Here is a 16,447-nt window from a genome sequence, read left to right as displayed (position 1 = left end):
GGGGGGGGGGGGGAAGGGAAAGAAAGAGTCAAGGGTGGAGCCTGGAACTGCTGCGGGGGGGGAACCCCATAAAACTCACTTCCAGGCTGGGCACAGCTGCCTGGCCCTGGATTCCTGGGCCCCCAGCAGCCGCACAGGCCTATCTAGGCCCTTGCCCCGGTGTGTGTGTGTGTGTGTGTGTGCGTGCGCGTGCGCCTGGCAGAAGATTCGTGTCTCTTGGTCGCTTGGGATGCGGGTGCCAGGTCCACACACTGTCCAGAAGCTGGCACAGTAGAGTCCACAGCAACAGGCGTGTGCCATGATGGGGGGGGGGGGAGGCTGCGCAGGGAGCGGACACGGGCCAGGGGTTGGGGCTACAGTTTTAGACCTAGCCTGCCCAAGCGGACTCAATCTCCGGTTCCATCAGCGAGGTGCCCAGAGGATGCGGTCCCGGGCAGGCAGGGGAAATCAGGCCCGCGGCACTGCGGCAGGGTGTCGCGTGGGAAGCCAGGGGTCCCACTGTGGGAGTCTCACGCCCTCCAGCTGGCAGCTTCTTAGCCGGGCTTCTCCCCGGACGGTGCCTTTACCCCCAGGCGTGTAGCAGGTGGGGCTGGATCCAGAGCGGTTCTGAGCAGCCCCGTCCCTGCTCTGAAATCAGCAAGAGTGACTGGCGCATCGGAGCAGGTGGCGTCCCCAGGAGCCGTGCTCCCTTGGGGCACCAGGACTGCCTGGCACGCGGGGTTGGTGGGGGGAGGGGGGTACCTTGGGCTTCCAGTTTCTTCAGGAGCCTGGCGTCGGTCTTACTCAGCAAGTCGGCCATCTTGGCCTTGGGGGGCCGGCCCCGGCCCCGCTTCACCTTGGGCGCCTCCTTGGCCTTGGCCGTCTCCTTTTCCGCGTTGCGGGGGCGCCCGCGCTTGCCCGTGATGGCCTGGATGCGTGAGGGGATTTCCTCCTGGGTCAGCTTCACCCACTGCAAGCCCTGTGTGGGGGAGGGGAGAGCCAGAATGACCCCTGGGGTCTCCACACCAAGCCCTGGTCCGACCCCCCTCCTCAATGGCTGGGCCCCCGAGAAAGTCTCCTTTCACGCCTGTAGTGAGGGCGCCAGATGGGCAGGGAGGCCCTGGGGAGCACGGGAGGGGCCCCAGGGAGCACGGGAGGGGCCCTCGACCTGCCAGCTGGCAACGCCATGGGGCTCCAGTGCCTGGGCCCTGCAAACCCTGCACCCTCAGGTGCATCCCCAATAAACATGGGTAGTCCCAGCGCTCGCCTCATCCCCCCGCTCCCGAGACACGAGCCAGCTGCAGCCTGCGCCCGGGGAAGGTGCCCACCTGGGGCGTGTCTCGCTCCTCGTAGAAGTCTCCAACGGGCATGCGGGGGCTGAAGCTGAAGTGTTCGCGCCGGACGCTCTGCACCACGTTCCGGCTCAGGTACTGGGCAAGAGACAAGGCAAAGGGGGCTGATCAGGGTTCTGCGCTGGGCACAGGGCTCCCCCGGGCCAGGCATGGCCATGGGGACACACCCCTGTGCAGCACAGTGGGCAACACCCCCCCCATTGTACACTGGGCATCGTTATAGGGGGCAGCCCACGACTGGCAGCTTCCAGGACTGAGAGAGTAAGCAGGGGTGGGGGTGGGTTGGGGGGCACCGGCTGAGGCGCCCAGCAGCAGGGATCTGCCCGCTCCAAACCGCTGTGCCAGCCTTCCAACGGCTGCAGGCGACAGATTCCCCTCAGCCCTCAACAGGGAGAGACATTTACCTTGATCACCTCCGGGAACTGCTTCATTCTTTTGCCGCAGGGCCCGTAGTACCACGTCTCCCCCTGCCAGCGGTGGCTGCCCTTCTTGATTCGCACTTCCCTCCTCCACCTGCGCGGGAAAGACCCGTCAGCGACCGGCACCCACCTGGGCAGAGCGCCGGCTGTCCCCACCCCGGACCACACCCCCAAGCCCGGGGCACCACCTACCCGTGCTGCAGGGGGAAGCGAACCTCCTCCGCCGTGGCGATCCGTCTGCGGGGGACTTCACCTGCCAAGACAGGGGGACAGTCACTGACCAAGCACCAGCTGGTCGCTTACAGGCTGGGGTGGGGGCTGGAACAGCTAGGGGGAAGCCGCTTCTCACCTACCCCTTGCTGATGCAGTGAGCGGGGCGGCCGGAGCCTCCAGGCAGCTGTCCTCAGCCACTTCCTCCTCCTCCTCCTCCTCCTCCTCCAGACAGGGGGACTCTGGCTCCAGCGGGGGGCTGCACTCCAGAGCCTCTGATTCCTCCTCCCCTGGGTCGCCCCCGTCCTGCAGGTCCAAGCTGCTGTCTGCAACACCAGGGAGGGACAGACACTCATGGGGACGTGGGGCAGGGTATATGCCATCTGCCGGGGTTATTCCCCAGGCTGCCAAACCATGCTGCGCCCCCCCTCCCATGAGGCAATTCCATCGATTCGTCTCTGCCCCCCAACACCCATAGGGCAGGCCCTGGGACCCCTCACCTTTCTATGGGTGTGTGTGTGTGTGCGGCAGGATGAAATTAACCCTGTCAAGTCATGCGGTGAGTCTGCAGCCGAACTGGGACAGCAGCCTCGGTGCCACGTCACCTCTGCTCTAACCACTGAGCCTCGCTCCCTGCAGAACGGGAGAGGCCAGGCGCAGGATTGGGGCATAAGGAGGTTATGGCTCCCAATATGTCCCCTGCTAAAATCCTGCTGTGGGGGAACCACCCCTTCGCCCCTACTGCTAGGCTCCGAACCTTGCTGCTTTTCATGGTTCCTCTGTGATTTTTCTCCCCTGGCTGGAGCCCTCAGAACAAACCCCCCCCACTCAATACCCCCAACTTTCCACAGGCCCACCTCCCTGGGGGTACACCGGCCATCTGTATCAACCTCTTATCCGGAGCATGGAAGCGCTGTGGGGCAGGGATTGCCTTTTTTCGGGCACGGACAGCACCCAGCGTCGCTGATAACACACTACATTAGGCAGGATCCCCCCACGTCTTGCTCCCCGGAAAGCAGTTTGAGCCGCTGAGCTTGAGATGTCCCAGTGTCTGCTGGGACATAGTCCCCACCAGCTGTGCGCTTTGCAAAGCAGCCCGGGCCGGCCCCAGGGCCACTCGTAAGCCGGTTCCACTCCAGAGACACCCCTTACCTTGCAGGACGGCCTCCCCCAGGACAGGCGGCGAGTCGGGGCTGACGAAGAGCGAGGCGGGGGCCTGGCTGTCGTCCGGTAGCAGGCTGAAGGAGCTGGAGTTGTTCAGGGAGGGGCTCTCGGAGCACTCGAGGGTTGAGATGTCCGGGGCAGCCTCCAGAGAAGACTTGTCGTTCACCAACTGGGAGTTGTCCATCTCATAGAGATCTCCGGTCCCTGGGTCTGCAGGTGGGGATCAGAGTAAGATGGCTTAGGCGCATCCTACCGGGGGCGAGTGTTCACCCCACTGTGGTTAGGGCTGCACCCAGGGAGGAGCTGGTATCTCCAGCTGGGGGTGTGTGTGTCTGTTTGGGAAGTTAAACCCACACTGAGTGCACGTCCCATGATTCCGGCACACCAGGGGTTAATGGATTTCGTTGGCTCCAGCACACCAGGGGTTAATGGATTTTGTTGGCTCCAGCACACCAGGGGTTAATGGATTTCGCTGGCTCCAGCCACGCCTCCCCCACCATCCTTTGGGAACTGAAACCCAAGATGGCTGGGTAATAACCATCCCGGAAGCAAGTGGGGCTGGGTGACTGTGTAGAAGGAAGCCTGGCCCTTTAAATAAGGAAGCCAGGTCCTGTAACCCCACCCCTAATGGGAGGGATTTTGTGACTCCGCCTATCGGTGGGAGGGATTCCACAGCTGGAGGGGTATAAGAGGCAGTGTGTGCCCCAGGGCTGATCTGACAGGGTCTGGGCAGAGCTGGGGGAGGAAGTTCGCACTTAGAGACCATGTGAACCTGGAGCTCTGCCCCAGGGGTCTCGGCCCCCCAGCTGACACTGCTGTTGGGGCTGACTGGCTCGGGCCAAAGGGAGGTGGGGAGAGTTTGCCAGGACTAGAAAGGGCCATTTTTCAAGGACCGGGATGGGGGCCAGCAAATAGTCGGCGGCTTCAAGGACGCCCTCAATGCCAGACTTCCCAGCGGCCTGAGCCCCAGACCCGCAATGCAAGCGGGGCAACAGGGCGCAGGCAGACGGAGCCTTTGATTGGTCGAGATCCAGCCCATTTCACAAACCTGCCCCCCCTCACCCCAGATTGAAGGGGTTCTTTGAATCTCTCACACACCTCGAGCGATGCTCTCTGGCCCCACAGCCGGCCAGCCCGGGAGCTTGCCCACGGACAGCGCATGGAGCCCCAAGAGGGAGACCGGTTACTGCCAATGCATTGGGCAGCCGACCTCTCGGGGGAAGGGATCCACCTCTCGGACCGGCCTCCGGCCTCCCTACCTCTAGCCAGTGACTCGAAGGGCTCTAGTGGGTCTTCGCTCAGGAGGGGAGGGTCTGCCAGGGGACCAGCGAGGGCAGAGGCGTCGCCCAGGCAGCTCCCAGCGGTGTCCGGGGACAAGACGGAAGCTTCCTGGCTGAGCAGCTCCATGGCCGGCCCGGAGCTGCTGTAGCTGCACATTTTCAGGTCTAGAAACAACCCACCCCCACCGCAAAGAGAGCACATTAACGCAACCCTTCCCCTCCCCCCCCCGACGCAGATAAGGTTGCCCCCCCCAGCCACAGCCCCCCAAGGGGGACCCCGCTTCAGGGGCAGAGCTCCAGACAGCAGCCCCGGTTCCTGTCCAGCCAAGCCAGGAAGATGCTGCTTGGGCAGGACATCACTTCTGGGCAGCTCAGCGGGGCCCCCCACTCCAACACCCCCCCACCAGCACAATTACTGTTCCCCACTCCCCCAGACCAGGCTTTCTGCACCCCTTTTCCCAACACGTCTTGTGGGGGGGGGGGGAAGGAGGGAGGGCTCGTGGCAAGTTTGCCAACTCGTCTCTTTTCTCCTTTGGGAGGGGGAGCCCCCTACCCGGCTCACCCCCTCCCCCGGTCATGGGCTCGATCCCCAACCCCCACCCTCGGGGAATGCCCCATGCATGCCGGGGAGTGGTGGAAGGGGGCATCTGCGAGTGCAGAACGTGGGTAGGGGGCCAGGGCAGTGCTGCTGGGCCCACCCAGGGGTGCAATGCAGGGGGCCCAACTCGGAGCACTCTCAGGGCAGCTCTACACCACGGCAGGGATTGGAGGGGGAGGCAGAGGGGCTGATTTAGACATGACCCCCGCCCCCACACAGCTGCACTAGAGGAGCTGATACCCCAGCCCTGGGGGGTTCTGGCTATCCCAGGCCGGTGCCACTCACCCGGCTGTGTCTCCTCCAGTTCCTTGCTCCCTATCAGAGCGGCGCCGGTCTCCTCGCCGGCAGGCGACATCTCCTTTGCCGCCAAGGACCCCTCCTGGCCGGTGCCTGGCTTGTCCTGCGCGCCCGGAGGTGGCGAGAAAGGCTGGGCGCCAGAGCCCAGCATGGGGGAGGGCTGGGCGGCCGTGTAGAAACCGCTGGCGCCGTTTGGCACGAGCTCAAAGCTCTGATCCTGGAAGGAGTCGTACAGCTCCTGCGAATCAAAGCTCAGCCCCATGGAGCTGGAGGTGCCATTGGCCCAGAACTCCTGCCCTGCCCTGGGGTTAGTGTTGTGCCCCGGGGACACCGGCCGGGTGCCACCGAGGATGCCATTGAGCGGGTACTGTCCGAGGCCGGAGAACTGGGAGACACCAGGGGTCTCCTTCAGGCCGCTGGGCTGGTATGGCGGGTAGTTCCAGAGATAGTCGTACGGGTGGGGGAGGGCGGAGGCGTCGGGGGAGTGCCCGGCAGAGGTGAAGGTCCCCGAAGTACTAGCGTGAGATACAGTAGATAAGCCATTCCCATTCATGTCGCCATTCAGGCCTGCCGAGGGAAAGGCAGAGCCGCCGGTTAATTGGTCGCGCCTGGGAGAGGAAGGGGATCCCGACTTTCCTCTCTGCAGGGAAGAGCCCAGTTGAAGCGGGAAAGCCAGTGGGTGTGAGGCGGGGGTGAAGGGTCTTCCCTGAGACAACTCAACTGAAGGGTGTGGGGCACAGACCCAAGGGCGTGGGACAGCAGCCGGGAACAGGCAGCCACAGAAGGGCTGTCCACATGGAGCACCCCGCCTGACCCAGATGAGGTCCTGCCGTCCATCTCCCCAGCCCCCTAGAGAGCATGGTACGGAGGGCGCCAAGAAGGTCAGCTGCAGACTGACCCCCCCCCCCCCGCCCCATGCACGCAGGTCATCGAGCACAAAACGGGGCCTTGGGGAGATGGGAGGGTTTATCTGATTTCTCCCCAGCTGCCCAGGTGTCTCCCCCAACCCCCATGAGTTGCAGCAGGGTACTGTGCCCAGAGGCTGGGACCCTCCGTCCCGGGAGAAGCAGGCCTCAGAGACCCGCTGCAGACTGGAATCGCATGGCCAGCCGCCCGCTGGCATCCGAGAAACCCAGAGCCACAGCGGTGGGAAGTCTGGCAGTTCCGGCTCCAAGCGCGGGAGGCTGTGAGCCAGAGTGGGGGGCTGCCCCAGCAAACAACCCCAGGAGATGGAGAACGCGCAGGTCCGGGTGCAACCTGCCGAACTGCCCCTGTCTCTGAGCCAGCGCCGGAGTCCCGCGGGGATTAGCTGCCCCTCGGCTGGGCTGCTGGCGAGATCAGCTGACCAGCCAAATCCATGCAAAACCCGTCCTGGCAAGTCATTTCTTTTCTAGGATGAAGCGATCCCTAACGAAGCCCCATCCCCCCTGCTAATCCCCTCCAACCCAGCCAGAATTCCACCCTCCAGGCTTCTCTCCTGCGCCCAGCCCAGTGTCTGCCCCATGGCCCGGCTGCCTTCAAACTGGGTTAACTAGTCTTCTCAAGAGGCTGCCTCCTGGGAGGAGGGTCCCCCGGCCCAGGGCAGCTGGGTGACTGGCCCCCTCCAAGCTCCACCTTCCTGCTCTCAGCTCCTGGGTCTCCTGCACCAGATAGTCCAGTCCTGCTTCCGCTGGAATGAACCCAACACTGAACCCCACGGTGGCTGGCAACAGATCGGGGACAGGAGAATCTAGACACGGCTTCCTTCTTTCTGCTGCGGGGGTCCCGTCCACTCCAGCAGGGGGTGCCCTCAGTCCCCTTCCCCCCAACTCCTCGGGACCCCCCCCGCTCTCTCAAGGGAAGCACCACCACTGGGGACACTTCATACCCACGGCTGGGAGGATGGCCTGGACAGATCAGTCCTGCCTCTTTCCTGGGGACTGCCTCAGCCCCCGTGTCCAGGATCCCAGCCCCCAGCGAACCTGCTCGCCATGCTGCTAGGACACTGGACACCAGTGAAAATGATGCAGGGTTTGCGCAGGAAGTGGGATCTGGCGAGTTAGAGCAGCAGGCCTGAAACCCAGGACTCCTGGGTTCTTTTCCCATCAGACACTGACTCTGTGCAGCCAGTGGAGGTCCCCGGCATGCCAGGAAGGGGCGGGTGGTCACTGCAGTTTGTTAAGCACCCCAGGGTGCTAGAGACCAGTGGAGGGTTCTTATTTCTGAATGGTGGGTGGGCCGAAGGGTCCAAGCCCACTCAGAGGCCTCCCCCCACCACGCACTTACCTTTCCCTTGCGGGGGGAAGTTGATAGGAGACCCGTTAGTGTAGAGGCTGTCCCCCGAGGAAGGGGCGGGCTTCAGTCCTGAGGCAGTGGGGACAGAGGGGAGGCCAGGGAAGTTAAAATGGTTGTTCGTTTCCATTTCTGAGAAGAGACGAGACACCAAAGGGTTAAACGTGTCCCAACCTGGTACCGCTGCCCATGCAGGACAGGAGGTCCCCCCCACGCCCCACATACTGGGTACAATGCACCCACCACCAGCTAGACACCAGGCAGGGATCAAGGCCAGGTGGGGGATCCCGTACTCAAGCTCCTTGACTCGAGAGGGGGTTGGATGGAAAACAAGCTGAGCCAGAGAACAGTGCACTGAAAAGCCCTCCCCAAAAGGAGGCCAAACGGGTGCGAAAGCAACTGAATCTCAATTGGTGGAAGAAAAATAGACGCAGAAACCACGGTGCGAATTCCTGGCCTGCGTGACGCTGACAGCTCGAGGCTCTGAGAAAAGTTGCCGGGTCCCCACTTCCCATCACTGGGAACATTCAGGGTTAGAAAACTCCCTGCAGCAGCCCTACGGTAAATAAATCAACGTCGGCGTAAGAAGGCGCTGCGCTGCTGCGTTGGGAGCTTTGGAGGGGAAGCGGCTAGCGAGAGATCTCACGTGTTCCCGGCCCCAGCTTTCCGTTAAACTCAGCCACTCTGCTTCTAGTCGGGGCTGCGGAAAGTTTTCGGCTGTAGCCGGAGGAATCCCACGGGGCTGCTTCTAGCATCTTCCCACCAGCGGGCCAGCATGTTTCAGTTCAGGATCCTCACCCCCCTCCCTGGCTGGGAGCTGTTTGCCCATTTCACTGGGGAAAAAAGCAGCATTTCCTGTTGCTGAGATCCAGGCAAAAGAGACCAGCCGGCCGAAATAAGCCAGGGAATGTCATCCCAGGGCACGGAGCCCAGCTACCTTGGCATTCGGCTTTCCGATGGGTCACTCCTGCCTGAGTGGCGCCTCCCAGACACACCCACCCACCGCGCCAGCTGCGTGTGGGTCGTATCTTTTGGTTGTTGTCTCGCGTACAAAGGGCCAGTGCTAACCACATGCCTGGACAGCTGCCCAGCGCCTCTCCATATAAAGGAATGGGAACAAGGAGTTAATGCAGGACTTCGCCTGCCCCTGGCCTGCCAGGAGGAGGGCAGCCCCTTCCCACCCCACCATTAGCCCTTTATTCACTAGACTCCTTCTCTCTAAGTGGGTGGATTAGCCCCATTTCACAGACGGGGCAGAGAGAGATGGACGTGCTTCCCCAAGGCCAAACAGCTAGTCAGAGTCAAGAAGAGAACCCAGAAGTCCTAATGCCTCCACCCCCCATCTCTAACCACTGGCCTCCCATCATCTCCAACTCCCCGTGGGCGTCTCCAGGGAATTCGTACACCCGACAGCCCGCAGTGCAAACAAAACCTGAAATTCAGCCTGACCGAGGGACTGCTGCTCCTTTCCTCTTCAATGGCTTTTGGAACAAGCCCTCCAGGATATCAGCCGTTCAGCTCTGATCTCTGCCCGCTCCCAGCTGCAGGGGAAAGCTCACCTCCCCAGCACCAGCCTTAGCCAGCAAGGAAAGCAAACGCCGACCCCTTCCCAGATGTCGGTCGCTTTCTAGCATGTGAACCATGGTTCCCTAAGAGACCCCAACTGCAGACTGGGCGTGTGCGTAGGAAAAGGCTGGCGACCCTTCAGGGCTCTGGGAAAGGCGGCACGGAGAGGGTAAGGGACTTGTCTGAGGTCATCCTGCAGCAGAGATAGTGGAGACCCCAGCTCAGTTCCCCACACAGGCCACGGTGGATCCCTCTCCGCCTCACTGAGTTACAACGCATGGGTTGAAACACAGCAGGGCTGAACCCAGCAGCAGCCGTTCCTGGAGGGCCGCACCGAGGCCACGGCCTTGCAAGGAGCAGCAGGCCAGGCCCTGAGTGTCGAAAGAGAGACCGGTGATTTCATCACTCTCCGTGGCGTTCGCTGCAACGCTCCCAGGCCGGAGGAGCCCCGCGGGCTGCTCCCCGTCAGTGCAGGATAACGACAGCGTCTGATTCACCAGCTCGGGGAAATTTCAGCAGCAGGCAACTCATCTTGCACGCAGGGGCCTCCTGCTTGCTACTGCTTCAGGAGACTCCTCCGCCCCATCCATGCTGCTAACTGGGGAACAGGTCACATTCACTAGTGATCAACCGAAAAAGTGACCTTCCCCCGACTCCCTTCAGAGCCACGTCTACCTTCCACAGCCACACCGAGAGTCCCCCGCCGCACGGCGCATCCCGGCCCGGCTTGCTCCTACAAGCCACAACAAGAAGAGTTCTCCAGCCAGCACCTGCACCGGCGAAGCTGGGCCGGACGCAGTAGCATGGTTATAAAAACAAACAAAAAACCAACCACACACCTTTCCGGTACACCCCAGCCGCAGGTATTTTTGGCTGGGGAAACCTGTTTCTGGCCCTTTAAGGGCCAGAGGAGGAGTCGAGAAGCAGGAACCAGACAGGTGGCTGCTGCAGGGTCAGCTCTGAGAGCGTGGGGACAAGCTGGGCTGGTGCCAAGGTGAAGGGAGGCGCTGGGGATGGGAGGGCGAGGTAGCTAACCGGGGGCGGAGGAACCCCGGCCTTAGGAAAGCAGCCAGGAGGAGGAGGAGCGTGAGTGCGGCCTGGCTAAGAGGGAACCAAATAAAAGCAGGGAAGATGGGGAATTAATTACAGCGACGGAGGAGGGAGATTAATAAGAGGGGAACGGCTCGACTAATAGGGTCAGGGTGTGAAAGCAGGAGCCGCGGCTGCGAGAGAACATTGGCTGCAGCAGCGAGCTGGCTGCTTCATTAGCTCCCCCCCAGATGAGGGACACTGGAGGCGAGCGGGCGTCATTCGCCTGATGGGGGTATTGATCGTGGGCCAGTACGGGCACGGGCTGCTTCCAGACGCCTCTCTCTGACCAATCCCATCGGTAACTGATTGTCTGTGGGTGGGCTGGACAGACACATCTCCTTGGGCCTAGGCCAGCCCACAGCCCAGCACGGACAGGTCTGGGCAGCAGCCGATTCCTCAGACAAACAGCAGCTTCCCCCCCACCCCAAAACACCCGCAAATCCCATCCCCATAACCCCAGTCCTCAGCTCCCGCCCGGGAACGAGCCACTCACCCCAACCGTCCAGCCACCTCCCCACACCCGAGCAGGGGACAGAATTAGGCCACAGTTTGTCATTGCAGCCGACCGTTTCGCAGGAGAGGTGGTGACAAGAACAAGGAGGATTCTGGACCCCGCCAGAGATCCTGAGAAAATTAGAAACATCACAGCCAGGCCCGGGCATGGGGGCTAATGGAGGCAATTGTGACCAGCTTGGAGAGCAGGGCAGCGGGATGCTTAGACACCCACGGAGCAGCTCGCTGAACCTAGGAACCAGCCAGAAGCTTTCAAGAGATGGCAGCCGAGACTTTAGGCCTTGTATTATTTTAGGCCTAACCCAACGCCGAGTGAAACGCGAGTGGGTGGTTTGTTTTGTTGATTTCATTTGGGGGGGGGGGGGGGTGTTCTTTGCCTGCAATTTCAACCGCCCCAACGCAGGTTTTTTGCCAAGCCAACATGGCAACAGACTATTGATACATTTGCGGCAGCGCCAACAACACGCTCCATGTTTCCCCCAACACTTCAGACCTATCTATCCACAAGGGGTTAACCGATGGTCTGATTTTAAACCAGTTTCACTAAACCAGCGTAACCTGAGCGTGCGCCTCCTTATATTGGTTCCCATCCGGGTTATACATCCATTTATAGCTCACATGGGTAACCGGATGGGTGCAAACTGAACCAGCAAAACCAGTTTGAAGCCAATAGATACCCACGTCCACACACAGGAGCTGAACCAGTTTACACAGATTTAATATAACATATGGAGATATACCTATCTCATTGAACTGGAAGGGACCCCGAAAGGTCATCAAGTCCAGCCCCCTGCCTTCAGTAGCAGGACCAAGTACTGATTTTATCCCAGATCCCTAAGTGGCCCCCTCAAGGACTGAACTCACAACCCTGGGTTTAGTAGGCCAATGCTCAAACCACTGAGCTGTCCCTTCCCCCAAATTAAACTGGGGCAACTTGTGCCTAGACAAGCCTGTAAAACTGGTCCCTGCGCAGGAACAATACATGGTTTCAGGTCCAGTCAACGCAGGGTTTTTGTCCTGGCACAACCATGTCTGGTCAGGGGTGCGTGATTTTTTTGCGGGGGCGCTATCCAGTTATACCAGGACAACCCTTAGTAAACCCCAGTATAGCTTATTTCCCTTCCTGGCCGTTTACATGGGATAACCGCATCAACGATAAGAGAACTGAACATTTCTACTGGACGAGTTAAAGCAGCACATCTCGTGTGTTCAGACAAGGCCTCCTACCCAGCGGCAGAGGGTGGTTTCAATGCAGACAGGGTCTGGGCCTCACTCATCCATAAGGGAACCAAACCACCTATAAACACAAGCGTGAGAAAGGCCTAGCCAGGAGAACCAAGAGCGAGGAATAAACATGCCCAGTGTCAGTGGCCACCGAGTTAGATTTTTAAGGTCCCCCCCCCCACGTTTCGGCTTGTCCCCAAGGGCTTTTAACTCACTCGGGGAACGGCGAGCTCTGAAATAGGGTTTTTACGTTTGACTTTGACCCTTGAAGGTAATTTTTAACAGGCAGAGAAGGACCCGGGCCGGCCAGGTTCCCAAGCTCCGGGAGGTCCAGAAACCGAAACCGAATCAGGTTGAAAAGAAAAAAAAAATAAAAATAAAAAAGGACATTTCAAAAACAACAAGATACGCAACAAACCCAGCTGCCATTTCCCGGCCACTTCCTGCGGTGGGGCGGGGGGGGCTGGGGGGGAGGGATGCTGGCACCATGGCTCTGTGGACCCCACAGGGGATCCCCCCCAACCACACAGCGGGGACTCCCCTGGCTATGGTGTGATCTCACCCACATAACTCTCCCACCCCAACAGACATACCCAAGGATTCCCCCCTCCCCTACCCCAAACAGGAAATTCCCCCATCAGCTGTCACCCCCCCCAAAAAAAAACCACCAAGAGGGGATCCCGCAACAACCATATCCCAAGCCACGCACAGGGGGTGCACCCCCTTCCCATGCAGGGGGATCCCTAACTGGACGCCAGAGCTCCTGGGGTCTACCCCAAAACCCACGGAGCACAGGGAATCCCCCACCTTCAAAAAGGGAATCCTCCACAACCCTGCCCCCTAAACCAGCCACAGGGGGGCCCCATAACCCTGCCCCCCCAGCAAAGCCACGGGGGGACCCCCATAACCCTGCCCCCCAAACCAGCTATGGGGGACACCCATAACCCTGCCCCCCAAACCAGCCACAGGGGAGACCCCCATAACCCTGCCCTCCAAACCAGCTACGGGGGGGACCCCCATAACCCTGCCCCCAGCAAAGCCACAGGGGGGCCCCATAACCCTGCCCCCTAAACCAGCCACAGGGGGGTCCCAGGCTGCGGGGGGGCCTCTCCCCCCCCCGCCCTGCCCCCCGGACCTGGAGCGGCGGGCGGTGCCGGGCCCGGCTCGGTGCCCCGGCGGCGGGTCCCGCTCACATGGCCCGGGCCGGGCTGCGGGCTCGGGGCGGGCTCAGCATGGCCGGGTCCGGGGAGCCGCGCTGGGCAGGAAGCGGGGCCGGGCGGGGGCCGGGTCCTAGCGCCGCCGGTTCCTCCGCCCCCTGGGTATGGGGGGGGCGGGTCCTAGCGCCGCCGGTTCCTCCGCCCCCCCCGGGTTTTGGGGGGGCGGGTCCTAGCGCCGCCGGTTCCTCCGCCCCCCCCGGGTTTTGGGGGGGCGGGTCCTAGCGCCGCCGGTTCCTCCGCCCCCCCCGGGTTTTGGGGGGGCGGGTCCTAGCGCCGCCGGTTCCTCCGCCCCCCCCGGGTTTTGGGGGGGCGGGTCCTAGCGCCGCCGGTTCCTCCGCCCCCCCCGGGTTTTGGGGGGGCGGGTCCTAGCGCCGCCGGTTCCTCCGCCCCCCCCGGGTTTTGGGGGGGCGGGTCCTAGCGCCGCCCCTGGGTATTGGGGGAGCGGGTCCTAGCGCCGCCCCTGGGTATTGGGGGAGCGGGTCCTAGCGCCGCCCAGGTCCTTCCTGTCCCCACCCGGGATTGGGGGGCGGGTTCTAGAGCCGCCCCGTTCCCCTCCCCTCAATTGGGAGGCCAGGCTGGGTCCAAGCATACTCCCACCCCCAGGGATTGAGGGGGCAATAGCTGCCCAGGGGGCTGTGCCAACACTGGGCCCCTTAAGCTCAGTCCCAGAGAATGGGGGTGTCCCCAAGCATACAGTGGGGGGACTGCCAGGGAGGACAGCAGGGACACAGAGGGGAAGCGGCTAGTGGGGTGGGAGAGGTCCTGATGAGAAGAGGGGTGGGGGGCACCGACGACACAGGGAGACGGGGGCACCATGGTAGGACTTCCCAGTGTGATGCCAGACTGGGAGACTTTGGGGCAGCCCCCTCCTCCCAAGTTGCAGGGGCTGTTATCTCCCCTTCCTTAGCTAAAGCTCTAGTCCCCCTCCCACACACACATTCAGGTAGGGGCATCTCCTTAGTTTCGGCTCCCTCCCCTATTCAGTCCCATCCCCACACACCCCACACCCAGCTCCAACTCACGGCTCCCCTCCTACCCCCCTCTAGAGCGCATGGCAGGTCAGAGCCAGCACTCCTCGCCTTACAGAGGGGAGACCGAGGCGCCTAAGGGAGTCACAGCAGGGAACAGAACCTAGGAGCCCTGAATCACAACCCCACCTCAGCTCTAGCCTCCACTTCCTGCCCAGAGCCGGGAGCAGAACCCAGGAGTCCTGGCTCTCCCTACTGTGCTCTAACCATTAGACCATGCCACCCATCCTCCTTCGCAGCACTTCATTTCCTCACTCCCCCCTCCCCAAATCCGAGCTCCCCAGACTCCCACATGCACGGCCCCTTTCTCCTACCCCCCATCCCCATCCCACCTCCTCAGTCATTCCAGGCTCCACTTTAAAAAGCCATTCCTCATTCCCAAAAAGCCCTTCGTGGATCTGCTGCAGCCAGCCAATCCAGCTCCCCTCCGCACACACAATCAGGGCACGAGAGCCTTCTCCTCTGCAGCTCCTACTGCCAGGAACCGGCTCCCCGGCTCTCCCAGCCAGGGAGTTCTCCTTTCACCTCTCTCTCACTCGTGCACACAGCTCAGGAAAGCACAGAAGATGCCCAAGCACTTACAGCCTCTCCCTGGTGCATCCTTCACCCCCACTGCCTGGCTCCCAGGAGTGCAAACAATCCCAACCGAGGCCAGACCCCCACCCCTACATCACAGATGTGTCCCGGGGCAGAGTCAAGAACCAGCCTTGGTGGGCCCCGGGTTTCGATCACCTCACTGTGGATCCAAACCCCATCCCTGCGTCTAATGTGACCCACAAAGCGGGGGTGTCCAACGAGCTCCTAGCAAGAGAATGTGGATGCTGGACCTTTGGGGAGAGGCCAGTGGCTGCATCTCCTGGCTCTGCTGAGCCAGGTCCAGACGCGTGACTTCAGCTTTCCAGTGGCCGTAGCAGCCGCAGATTGGCGCTGCTGGAGGACAAGGAGGGGCACACACAGGGATCAAAACGGCCACCGGCCGCACCGATCTGGCGGGACACAGGGAGCGGGCAGCCAGAGATGGAGAAATCTGACAGCGCAAGCAGGCTCAACAAGGTGCGCCCCCGCCCCCCTGGCCCACGTCAGCCGTTTCCTCCCGGTGCCGAATGCTGACTCAGCCAGACAGCTCGGTATTGTTATCTGGCCTCCTCTAGGCCTCTCGCCCAACTTGCCCAAGGATCTCAAAGCACTCCACTGAGCCACCAGCTAATCCATCAGCACAGCCCCTCTGGAAGGCAGGCATCACTCCCATTTTACAAGTGGGGAAACTGAGGCACAAGCCGGGGAAACAACTCAACCCCCACCCCACCTCAGCAGCAAGTCAGGGCCAAGAAAATAACCTAGCAGTCCTAGCACGCCCACCCCACCCATTCCCCCAGCCTTGCATCCCAAGCTGGTCCTAGCTCTGCTTCCTGTGGCAGATAGTAGGACGAAGGCCCATGAACCCTAGGGCCTGCCGGGGGGAGCGGGGAGTGCCTGTGTACTGGCCTAGACCAACCTGGCCCCACGGGGGATGCTACACACAGCGGGGAAGATGGAACGGGCATATGGGGCACAGTGGGGAGGAGACCACTCCTGAATCCACGGGATGTGGACCCGAGCGAAGAACGTCAGACTCATCACACAGAGTTCAACCCCCCCAATTAGTTACATCCCTGCCCTCCTCAGCAAGGAAACCAGAATACAATCCAGCCCAGCCCCCTCAGGCGCAGGCTGCAGCCCCCACCTCCCCCAACTCTCACTAGGAACGCGGCATTCAGCTGCCCTTTGGTGCAGCCCCCGAGAGGGGGGTACCCAGCGCTCTCCCCATCGCCGTGCATAGCCCACTTCCCCCCCAGCCTGTCTCCCTGCAGGGGTGAGGGACGCACCAGGCAGCCCCATTAGCGAGAGCCACGCTCAGCTCCCGTTGGGGGTGGCGGGGGGGGGGTTTCTCGTCTCCGATGCCAGAGGCGTAAGTAGGTTACAGAGAGAGCTGCGGTAATCCCAAGCGGGGGGAGGGGGGATTTCTGGCATGGGAGGGGGGGGTGGATGGAGCAGGCCTCCAGCATGGCTTGATGGGCTGAGCAGATCTGGGAGGGAAGGGGGTGTAGGGAAGGTGGGGTGCAGGGGATCCCCCCTCCCCATTCACGTGCAGAGCCCCTGCCAAGCATAGAGCTGGGCACATGGTCCCAAACTGCACAAGGCTTCTTCTGCCCCCCCCAGCACTCGGGGGACCCCTCTCTGACACAGCCCCTCCATCT

At 61.9% G+C, this 16,447-nt stretch overlaps 1 protein-coding gene across 4 annotated transcripts in view; it reads right to left on the bottom strand.

Annotated features, from left to right (window-relative positions):
• BAZ2A (bromodomain adjacent to zinc finger domain 2A) overlaps positions 1-16,447 on the bottom strand; it is a 34,112-nt gene that overhangs the window by 13,561 nt on the left and 4,104 nt on the right. Inside the window, exons 1-10 of one of the 4 annotated variants that reach the window (XM_050925581.1) lie at positions 13,101-13,124; positions 7,565-7,702; positions 5,288-5,866; positions 4,384-4,569; positions 3,113-3,334; positions 2,104-2,286; positions 1,943-2,003; positions 1,736-1,844; positions 1,308-1,409; positions 742-958 (exon numbers count right to left, since the gene is read on the bottom strand). In XM_050925581.1, the coding sequence (XP_050781538.1) occupies positions 742-958; positions 1,308-1,409; positions 1,736-1,844; positions 1,943-2,003; positions 2,104-2,286; positions 3,113-3,334; positions 4,384-4,569; positions 5,288-5,866; positions 7,565-7,700 (1,795 nt within the window). In that variant the 5' untranslated portion in view covers positions 7,701-7,702; positions 13,101-13,124. Of the gene's footprint in view, positions 1-741; positions 959-1,307; positions 1,410-1,735; positions 1,845-1,942; positions 2,004-2,103; positions 2,287-3,112; positions 3,335-4,383; positions 4,570-5,287; positions 5,867-7,564; positions 7,703-9,400; positions 9,796-11,895; positions 12,029-13,100; positions 13,125-16,447 lie in introns of those variants that run through there. The other 3 variants (XM_050925577.1, XM_050925580.1, XM_050925579.1) reach the window with 3 other exon arrangements.

The sequence above is a fragment of the Gopherus flavomarginatus genome, chromosome 16 (genome assembly GCF_025201925.1).
Source record: "Gopherus flavomarginatus isolate rGopFla2 chromosome 16, rGopFla2.mat.asm, whole genome shotgun sequence".
Lineage (NCBI taxonomy): Eukaryota > Metazoa > Chordata > Testudines > Testudinidae > Gopherus > Gopherus flavomarginatus.
Note: the sequence above shows the minus strand (reverse complement) of the source record. Positions and strands in the feature narration are given on the sequence as shown.